This window comes from Mercurialis annua, linkage group LG4, assembly GCF_937616625.2.
Source record: "Mercurialis annua linkage group LG4, ddMerAnnu1.2, whole genome shotgun sequence".
NCBI lineage: Eukaryota > Viridiplantae > Streptophyta > Magnoliopsida > Malpighiales > Euphorbiaceae > Mercurialis > Mercurialis annua.
In genome coordinates this window covers 30,414,046-30,425,321 of record NC_065573.1, presented here as the reverse complement: position 1 = coordinate 30,425,321, position 11,276 = coordinate 30,414,046, and the positions used below count along the sequence as shown (strand labels likewise).

General features: G+C 31.1%; 1 protein-coding gene across 2 annotated transcripts; it reads left to right on the top strand.

The window, feature by feature from the left end:
* The first annotated feature begins 4,817 nt into the window (after positions 1-4,817).
* On the top strand, positions 4,818-11,276 carry LOC126678952 (peptidyl-tRNA hydrolase, mitochondrial). Of its 2 annotated transcripts, XM_050373875.2 has the most exons (11): positions 4,818-4,984; positions 5,381-5,539; positions 5,641-5,725; positions 5,836-5,903; positions 6,270-6,297; positions 7,287-7,342; positions 7,696-7,746; positions 7,849-7,922; positions 8,615-8,673; positions 8,753-8,829; positions 11,012-11,276. In XM_050373875.2, exons 2-11 carry the CDS (start codon positions 5,420-5,422, stop codon positions 11,141-11,143), a joined length of 750 nt encoding a protein of 249 aa, XP_050229832.1. In that variant the 5' UTR covers positions 4,818-4,984; positions 5,381-5,419; the 3' UTR covers positions 11,144-11,276. The 2 variants fall into 2 exon arrangements, with proteins under 2 accessions (XP_050229832.1, XP_050229833.1); XM_050373876.2 differs by lacking the exons at positions 6,270-6,297; positions 7,287-7,342 and having other exon boundaries at positions 4,821-4,984.

Sequence of the window (11,276 nt, the reverse complement as noted above, 5' to 3'; positions counted from 1 at the left end):
TGCTTTTTTTAGGTGGAGAAGTCATTAGTTACATTTCGTGTAAATTCTTGCATAACTTACTCGCACCTTAAGGTTTGAGTTTTTTTAAAGGAGAAAGTCATTTCAGTCCTTGAACTTGTACATCAGAACAATATCCTCTATTATAAATAAAATGGTACAAATAGACAAATTCAAGGATTGCGATGATCCAATTTTATCCTTAATTGGCATAAAATTAGAGAGTATTATAATTAATTGACTTAAATATAAAGAATGTCTTTAACTAATTAAAATGACTAAGTGTGAATTAATCTATTCGGATGCATAAATTTAAGGACCTTGATGATTCTTTGTTCATTTCTTTAATGTAAAATAATAACAAATTATCATCAAATTTTTGTTTAGTTACTCATAACTAATATCAAGATTTGGAAATTCAATTATCTATGAAATGAAGATAACTTAAAAATGTGAAAATAATTTCCTCATAAATACTTAAATTTGTTAAATATTAAAAAGGACAAGGGAAAAAAAATAGGGAAATGCTATAGTGTGCTTTAATTATGTTTTGAGAATATTACACAATATATTTTTATATTTTGCTTAATTATAGAAATATGATATATTTTTCAAGTATTTAAATCTTTGAGAAATTCTTAGGTAGACCGACTCTACCACGTCATCCGTAGATTAAACCACTCATAATACAACATCTCATTAAAATGATGGTAATATTGTAATAATTATACAATAAATGCATTCAAATCTAAATGGTGATATTACAATATTGCCATCATTTTAATGAGGTGTTGCATTATGAATGACTTAGTCTACGGATGACGTGGTAGACTCACTCTATCTAAAAATTTCTCTTTAATCTTTATTCACATGTATAAAGCACGTTGGTTTATGTTTTACCTTTTCGTATAACACATGTCACATATAATATATCTATACTTTTATACTATACTAGTATACGTACTTTGCACGTGCCTCATAATATATTTTACCACATGTTTAATTAAACTTTTACTTGATTTAAAATTAGAAAAGAAATTCAATATTACGGGTCATAGCCCGAATAAATGTTTGCTTTAAAAATAGAGGTGTGTGAAATTATGGTTGTAAATAGCGATAGACAAAGTTCGTGAACCTATAATTGCAGTTCAAAACGGTTATAGGTTCCATAAAAGCTGGAATAACCCGAAATCTCTCAAATAACGGTTTTAGGTCGGAAGGCAGTTTCGGGCGTAGCTATGATCTAGCCTGTTCGATTTTTTAAAATGAATTTAAGACAACAAATTTATCTTACTTTTTCGCTCGCTCACCCAATCAACACCCAACCAGCTGAATAAAATTCCGCCCACTCACCCAATCAACATCACGTTTATGATTAAATTGCCACACCTCCGATTGGAAATCAAAACCGCTAGTTCGAATCTAAAACGACGGTTTAGTTAAAAGAAATGAAACTATTTTGAAATCAATCCAGATCCTAGTAGTCCCCAGTTTTGAGCCAATTTTAATTCGGTTTTAGATTTAATTGAGTTCGAATCTGGTTTAATCAGACTGATTCACAAGCCCAATCGATCCGTGATCACATCTAATGGTAATTGCTATGGTTTTGAGTTTATCTTATCTAAATAAATCTCATTCCATTTCTTTCCCTTATTTCTATCGTATACGGCATTGTTTCACTCCGTCCCACCAAACTTGTACATGGGCAGGGCTCGGGCCGAACTAATTTATATGAAAATTTTGAGCCTCGTATTCACTATCCAAATTCGATCCGTGCATTATTACAGTGTATATAAAAGAAATTACATAATAATAAAAGTCCAAACCCATTTATAAAAACTAAATTTATTACGGGCTTGGGTTGGGACCGGACTTTGATACAAAATTGGGACGGTGACAAAACTACCTAAAATTTTAAAAATATTTATAAAAGTACCTGTAAACTTTTTTTATTTACAAAAATACGACTGATTTAAAATTAATTACAAAAATACCAAAAAATGGAAATTAATTACAAAAGTACGATTTGTATAATGTCGGGTATAATTATGGTATAATTTTGGAATATTAAAACTATAAATCAGATAATTTAAAAATAATATTCGGTTTATTATTGGTATAATATCAGTATATTTTTGGTATATCGATTATAAATTTTTCTATATATTTTTTAGTTGATAACATGTATATTTTTTTTATATGTATTTTTCACTATAGTTGGTAATGAACTAGAGAAATTGTATATTGTTGGTATAATTTTAGTATATTGTTAGGTTAATATTTAGTATGCGATGTGGTGTAATGTTGATGTAATAATAAAATTTCAGTATATTTTGATGTGTACACTCTTGGTATACTGTTGGCATAATTTTGGTATATTATTAATTTAATTTTTAGTATACGATTTGATGTAATTTTGGTAAATTTTTATTTAATATTAATAAAATCTCAATATGTATAATGTTGGTATAATTTTGATATAATATTGATATAATGTTAATTTATTAGTATACTGATATTATACCCACAGTATACACCGTATGTTTGATATTATTCTTTATTTTTTGTACTTTTGTAAATATTATTAAAAATTTTGTAAATGAAAAAAGTCAACATGTAATTTTGTAATTGTAAATGGTGTAATTTCCTCTATAAAATTAGGGATTTTTACACAAACAACCTACATTGACTAATTGTTTACTTTTATACATGTCATATTTTTCACTTACTAAACTACCATACACGGAGCTGATTCTAACTTTTATACGGATCTTATATATTCAACCCTAATAGCACAATCATCATAATTTCATTTATTTCTCTCTCCTCATCATTCAATTCTCTCTTCCTCTCAACTCATATTTCTCTCTCTTCCTCTCAGCTCATCTTCCTCTCTCTTCCTCTCCGCCGTCTTCCGCTTCGCCGTCCTCTATTTCTACGCTCCTCCGTCATCGTTCTCATCATCGTCTCCGTTGTCATCTTCGCCAACGCCATCATCTCCTCTGCTCGTCTTGTCATCTATTTGATTTCAGATTTACAATTTATTCATTCTTCTTCTTTTTCTTCTTTTTTATTTTCAGATCTACAATTGTTTTACTGTTTTTTCATCATTAAACATGTATATAGATTATATTTCAAGAATATAATGTTAATTTCATGTTATGTAATATACAATTATGGTTATATGGAATAATTTTTTGTTATTTCTGCATTTTGTTTTTGTGTTTGGTTGTATTTCTGTGTTTATTTATTCTGCAGCTCGATTTTTGATGATGGTTGATTGTTGAATTATTATAATGTTACAGTGTTGTTGATTTGTTGTTGATTTTGTGTTGATAATCAGTTAGTATTTCCTTGATTTTAACATTGGAATTTTTTTTTAAAATTGGCAAATTAGATAACTTTGTCAGCGAAATAAATTAAATAAAATAAAATTTAACCGATACTAGATAATTATATGTTTGCATTATTATGTTGACATGTTGTTGATTTCTTGTTGATATTTTGTTAATTGTCACAGTTTTTCAAAAAATTATGTTTTATTTTATTCCTTATATTGATTCGTTGTTGATTTATTGTTGACATTATGTTGATAAGTATTTCAACTTTTTTTGATTTTCAATTTTATGTTGACATGTTGATATACTGTTGATAATATGTTGATTTTTCAATCATTGAAAAAAAAATAAATTATATGTTTGCATTATTATGTTGACATGTTGTTGATTTCTTGTTGATATTTTGTTAATTGTCACAGTTTTTCAAAAAATTATATTTTATTTTATTCCTTATGTTGATTCGTTGTTGATTTATTGTTGACATTATGTTGATAAGTATTTCAACTTTTTTTGATTTTCAATTTTATGTTGACATGTTGTTGATATACTGTTGATAATATTTTGATTTTTCAATCATTTAAAGAAAAATAAAATTAGTCTTAAATTATTGTATTGATGAGCTAGCAGCCGCACAGTTCCTTCAATATCACTTGTATAATTTTTTTCCGTTTTCCACCTCTCATACCTAACTAAATTTCGACAAAGCCGGTTATGATACAATTTCATTTCATCCAACAAAAGTTTATTTCACTGACAATATTATCTTATTTGTCAATGTTAAAATAAAAAAAATCAGTTGATATCAACATAATATCAACATAAAGTCAACATAAAATCAACAACACTGTAACATTACAATGATTCAGCAATCAATCATCATCAATAAATCGTTCTGCAGAATAAAAAAACGCAGAAATACAACAAAACACAAAAATTGCAGAAAACAACAGAATTTTATTACATAAAATCACAAAATTATTCTACATAACATGAAATAAGTATTAGATTCTTTAAATATACTCTTTATACATGTTTAATGGTGGATAAACAGTAAAAGATAAACAAATTACAGATCTGAAAATGAAAAAAAAAACAACAAATTTCAGATCTAAAATCAAAAAGATAAAAGAAAGATGGCGCGGCGAGACAAAGACGAAACGACGGAAATAGAACGGCGGAAATAGAACGGCGGAGGCGGAACGGCGGAGGCGGAACAGCGGAAGCGGAACGGCAGAGGCGGAACGGCGGAAGCGAAAGAGCAGAAATCGTGGAAATTTTCTTTCACATCTCAAAAGAAATCATGGAGAAGAAGAAGAAGAATGATTGAGAGAAATAAGAAAAATCGTATAAAAGAAAGAAATTTGAAGTACAAGTTATTAAAGTAAGAAAATGAGGTAGGTAAAATAAAGATTTAACTTGTACTGTATAAAAGTAAATGGGCTGCCAAAATCAGTGTTTTATATAAAAAGCCCATAAAATTAACAGTTTGAACCCGGACCAAGAGCGACGGGGCCGTGATCAGATATACGGCCCACCCACTATCTTCTCTGTTCTCACTTCTCATCCCTTCACTCTTCAGCTACACCTGCACTTCCACCTCGCCGGTTACAGAAGCTCCGTTTCAACCTTGGCACTTTCCACCGCAAAAGGTTTTCTCCTTACCTAATACTCGATTTTCAATTTAACCTCTCTTTTCTTAAATTTGAAAATTCCTTCTCATTTTTACCATAAGTAATTGTTTCTCTTGTTCAGTAAAAGTAAAACACATAAAGTATGTATCACTAGCCCATCCAATGTTTAGAACAGTTGTTACTGCTAAACTATGCGGTATATACTTATGATTACGAGGTGTTTGTTTAAATGTCTCACTGATCATCGTTGTGTAGTAATTTTAATCATAGAACTAATTTATTTCATGAGAAGAAGTATGATAGTATGCAGTTTTATGCATTTTAATTGTTAGTTTATAATCGAAACCCGTACTTCTATCTCATGTTTCGAAATTAGAAGGATTAAATTTGGCTGAATGTGATGCGGTATTTCAGGTATCTAAACAGTTGAAGAGACAATGAGAATGAGGCAAGATGCTTAACAACTTATCCAGGCGTTGTTTCTGCAATGCTGCTTCTGCTTCTGTTTCACGGCCATGGCTTTTCATTGGCTTGGGAAATCCGGGGGATAAATACAAAGGAACTAGACATAATGTATTATTACACTGTTACCACAGTCGCGTAAAAGTCTTATGTTGGAATTTTGTTATTGTAACTTGTTATATTTGATGTTCTGCATTTTTTGGTCGATGCAGGTGGGATTTGAGATGATTGATTCGTTTGCTGAACTGCTACAGATTCCAATGAATAAACTTCATTCCAAAGCTATTTTTGGAGAAGGCTAGTGAACATTTTTTTCTTTTTATATATTTGTGGTTTGTTGCAGAAATGCGGTTGTACATACAGCTGGTGGTATGCTATGCTCATCAAAGGTTTAATTATCCATTCAGGTTTTGTTGGTGAAGCACCTGTTCTTCTTGCAAAGCCTCAAACTTACATGAATTTGAGCGGGGAATCAGTAAGTGGTTTCAATGTTATTTGCTACAGTTTTATACGCATTTCTTGCAGTTAAGCTTCTTGTTATATTGGTGTCATTTGTTTTGGCACAACATTGTCAAATTTTTGTTTTTTTATGGAACTTTATGAACTCTGTGTTATTGACTTGGCCTATGAACAAGTATTACATTCTCAAATTTCTCAATTTCTTTGGAATGTTATAAACTACGTGGTGATTGGATCAGCTCGAGAACTAAAAGTGTCACATGTCCACTGTCAAGTTTTTTGCTGAAACAATATAAGGCCATCTCTGTTTGATATATCTAGCTCTAGCCTAAGTCCTTCACCTGATATTGTTCTTAACACTTCTACTCTGCCCATGCTACAGTTGTTGTTCTTGCGATGTCCACCCTTTGGTACAAGAACTGAGGCTCAATCTTCTTCTAAATTTTGTTAAGTATAACATTTTATTAACTCTAGGTCCAGAGCATCCTTAAATGAGTAGTGAAGTGTTCTCATTTCCTTCTCCCTTGTTTCTTTTCTTGTGTTTTCATTTCCTTCTCTCTTGTTTCTTTTCTTATTTATCGATCTCTATGATAAAATTTTTGGTCGGGTGTATGGAGAAGGTCTTTGGCTTTTACCTTTTTCAAGAAATTTATTTCCTGGGGTTTGGATTGTAATGGTGGATTTAAATTATTGTGGAGCTTGATAGTCCACCTGGGTTACAATTTGTTCATCTCATTGTTGGCATCAAGCAAATTTAGCAGTAAAGGCTAGTAGAAACAAGGAGAGAGTGTATGAAAAGAGATCCTGTTTTAAAAATGGGAAATGGTGCGTTGATTCCATTAACGTGAAACAAAATCAAAATTGATGATTGGAAAGTAGAAATAATGAGATAGAAGTTAACAAATGTTCTCTTTTAGTAGTGAAATAGAAGATATAAGGAGAAAAATTATCAAATTACCAAAAAAATGAGAGATAGCTCTTGTATAGCATGTGAAAAGCAAATACTTTATGATGTTGGGCCAGAAATGTTAGGCCTCTTATTCTTGCTCCTGCTTTGTTTTCTGATTCATGTCTTTTCCTTTGATTTATTAAGATTGAATGCATCTATACCTAGAACCTTACTGTTTCCAGCTGCATGAACTTTTAGATTCCTTCCATGTCGCTTGTGTGTTTTACGTCGAACATCTTTAGCTTTGATGTCTTTTAAGTTGGGGAAACTATTTGACAATTGAGTGCAGGAATGATGTTACTCCATTTACTAGCCAGCAACCACTGATGCAGAAACAATTATGATTATATTGAATTAAGTAATAAGGCTGTATGTTTAAGGTCAAAACAAGATGCTTATAAACTCCATGCAGCTCTTTTATGGATAAAATTCAAACTCCATTGTTTGTAGGTGAGGGAAGGAGAGAAATGACTATGCGAGGATGGTTTGTATATGCAAGTTTTCAGGTGGTGTTTATAATTTCAGAAAAATACTTTCTGAGCCTTCTAATGGTTGATCTGATCATAAAGGAATTTTGTTTGTTAAGTTATGATCCACAAAAAAGAATGCTTGGCTTCTTCATTACTCTTTTGATTATTCCTGGGAAAGTGTGTTAGTTCTGTTGACTTATGAACTTTCGATCATTGACTTGTATTATTTGTTATATTTTTGTGGTAATTGTCGCACACACTCGAACTTCAGTATCTGGCAGATTGGCACTTGAAAATTGGAGTGGAGTTAAATGAATTTCATCAAATGTTCTAAAGATATAAGATCTCTACAAGTAACATAATTACTTTTTACTTTCTTCTAAATGCAGAGTGGGCCACTTGCAGCTTACTATAAGCTACCGCTGAATCGTGTGATTGTGGTAATATGTCCCCTTTCAAAATATTTATGGTTCTCTATTAGGTTTTGATAAAGTTACCAAGGTACTAAACTAATTGACTAATATAAATTTTTGCAAATCTAGCTACATGATGATAGGGACTTTCCATGTGGAGTTCTTCGACTTCAACCCAAAGGAGGTCATGGAAGTCATAACGGGTATGTATGTGCTAAAGTTTGAACACAAATATATTATGGTCCTGATACCAACAAAATTTTTTTGTGTTGGATTAATCTGAGGCATGATAAGAAAGCCAATTAGCATAGAAAGGAATTTTTTTTTACGGTTTGTCATCAATATGATTATCGCACCAGTGGTGTACAAATTGAATAGGTTTTCACTTAAGATTGTTATACTTATCAAGGTCCAGTTTGTCAATTGGATTTGAATTTCTCTCTCTGTGAGATTTCATCTCATTATATATAAATTTTGGACTGTAGACTATTACAGTCCTGAATTTCAGTAGTTAAATCTAGCTAATCAAGGTGTTATTTAAGGAACTTACAGCTGTCTTACTAATTACCAAGTATTTACACATATAACGCAACATGTTGCAGTAATTATGGCTTGATTATATGTTGTCTATGCCAGCATGCAAGTCAAAATAGTTTGCGCTAATTATGGCTTAATATATGCTGACATCGTTACATATTGAAGCATGGATATCAATTCGATTATTTAGACGACTTCATATATGCTGCAAAAACGGCTGCCTTTAAGCTTCGTAATCAGTAGAGTAATTTGTGGTTTTCTTTTTCTTTTTAATATTTGTTTTCTTTTTCTATTTGTCAAAATGTTTTTGCTTGAGCTTGACCCTTTATCTGCTCTATTTTCTTTTTCTTTTTGCTAGTTTGAAGAGTGTTATCCATCATTTTCGAGGAAACAGAGAGTTTGCTCGGCTAAGAATCGGTTAGTTTGACATCGATATCATTTTCTTTTGTTTCTAATATGCCTCCTGAAATTTAAATGGTATTAATTTAATTCATAGGTGTTGGAAGACCTCCGGGTCAAATGGATCCCAAAGCTTTTGTGCTGCAGAAGTTCAATGCAACAGCTCGAGAGCGTGTAAGTTCATGTTCAAAAACAGTTTCATTTTAGTGCAATTGTCTATAACTTAAAATTTTAGCAATTTGATGTCCTCGCATGTGATGTGAATCATAGACCTTGAAATGTTCCGGTTAGAAAAATGGACCAGATTAGAATAGATATAATTAAGAGAGAGTGGTAGGCTTTAAGTTAACTTGAATGAAGATGATTTATTCTTAAATCTTTATGAAGATGTGACACAAAATTGTGTAGATTGGAAGAGAAGAATCCATATAGCCACCCCCAATTAATTCAGGATTAAGACTGAGTTGATTGAGCTGAGTTGTTGTTCTTCCATGGGCAGTGATGGACGTATGGGAACTGGTAGGGGTAGGGGGTGTGCATTTGGTTCAAACCCAACCAAACCAAACTGAATATTAATTATTTTCTAAATCAAATTAAACTAAATATATTAGAATTTCAAATATTTTCAAACTGAATCAAATTGAACCAGTCAATTTGGTTATATTTTTTTGTTTGGTTCGGTTTTTACTAGAGTTGGACTCATAATTATTTACTTTCGAAATAGAATCAAACTAAAGAACCTAATTTTTCTTATAATATTAAACCGAACCAAATCAAACTTGTCGGTTTGATTATTCAATTTTGGTAAAGGTGCAAATATGATCCTAATGTATTAGTTGCATCCTAATTTGGATCTTAATGATTTTTGAAGAGAAATTTAATAATTATTCCAAACCCCCAACTTAACTGACCCTATAACAGGTGATTATTGCTGCCCTAAAATTCTAGTGACCCTGAAGAATTAATTTCGCTTTGACACCTATTATCTTCAACCATACGATCTTAATAATAGCCATCTTTAAGTCTGTGGGAGAGATAGCAGTAGCACAAACAATAGAGTTGATATCGTTAGAGATCCATTCGAAAAAGTATGTGGATTTCTTGTTTTGGTCATTGATCAACTGTTCATTTGAGCTCATTTTTTCAGAGAACGCTGATCACGCCCTTAGATAAGGCGATGATAAGAAATACACATCAGGGGTGTGCAAAAAACAAACCAAACAAAAAAACCGAATCTAACCGATAAATTCGGTTCGGTTCAGTTTTGGACATAAAAGATTTAGTTAAGTTTTAATGTCAACTGAACCCAACATGGCTAAACATCACACTGCCAGTACATTATAACATAGCATAACACTTATTGTTTGCTATTGTTGCTTTTACTATATTTTAAGATTTTAATCTATCTCCTAACTCATAATTAAGCTCCTTGGTTTCTTATTATTTTCACTATTACTTTTTCCAATTCCTATAGATTTCAGTACTCTTTTATTTTCTCTCATTTCTTGCCCGATAAGACAGTAAGCATAGCACCATCTCATCTTCTTCTTCTTTGCTTACTACTGCACAAACCAAAAACCCACAGATTTAATAAAATGAACCCATCCTCTCTTGTGCAAAATCAAACTTTAATTATGTATGGTTATCTTGCATCCATGATCCAAGATTTAAAGTTGGCCAAAATCAATTTTGAAAGATAGATAGCAAATAACATATGTTTAAAGATTTGTTAAGTTGAATATTCAGAATTTAAGTTATGAAAACATTAGGGTTACTTTTACTCTTCGAAAATCAGTAAGGTTCAGGTCATATTTGCACCTTTTCCCTATATGGGTACTTTAAGTTAGTGTCCTGCAAAATTTCTGACATTTTGAACTTAGGTTATGTTTGGTATATGGAATAAGTAAGGAAACTACTAATAGATATTTCATATGAAATGGTTATTCCTTCCTTTAGTTTATGTAATAATAATTTCATGGACTTATTATTCTGTGAATTTTGCAAAATAAATATTCTATCAAAAAATAAAGAAGATTATTCAATTTCTTAGTTATAGCTAGTCTATTATATGTTTATTCAATTCCACGAACCAAACCTTGCTTTATGGAATGGAATATCTATTTTAAGATATTTTTAGGTTTTTGAAGGAATACTTATTTCACACAAATTATGGAATAACAATATCATTAAATTATTATTACATGAACCAAAGTACGGAAAATTATTTCATATGAAATAACAATTTTATGAACCAAACAATCTCTTAAAATTTCAATATCTATTTCTGTTATACAACATTATGATGTCACTCTATAAATCTTGACAACTTTGCATGTTTTTTTTTCTGCTCTACAAGATTGATAATGCTTTACGAGATGGAGCTGATGCATTGAAGTCTATTTTAGTAAAGGGCGTGACAGAGACTGCGAGATGCTTCAACCAAGAGCAGAAGTACAAGCACATGAGAATGCAGACTATGCCGACATAGCTTCGTGCTAAGCTATGCTGCACACGAATGCGTCTAATCTTATATTTTGGCATTTCATTTTTGTTTCTGTAAACGCTTTTAATTCTTTTGATTTATAATCTATTCTTATAAAAAGTCATTTTCCCGTTTCCTA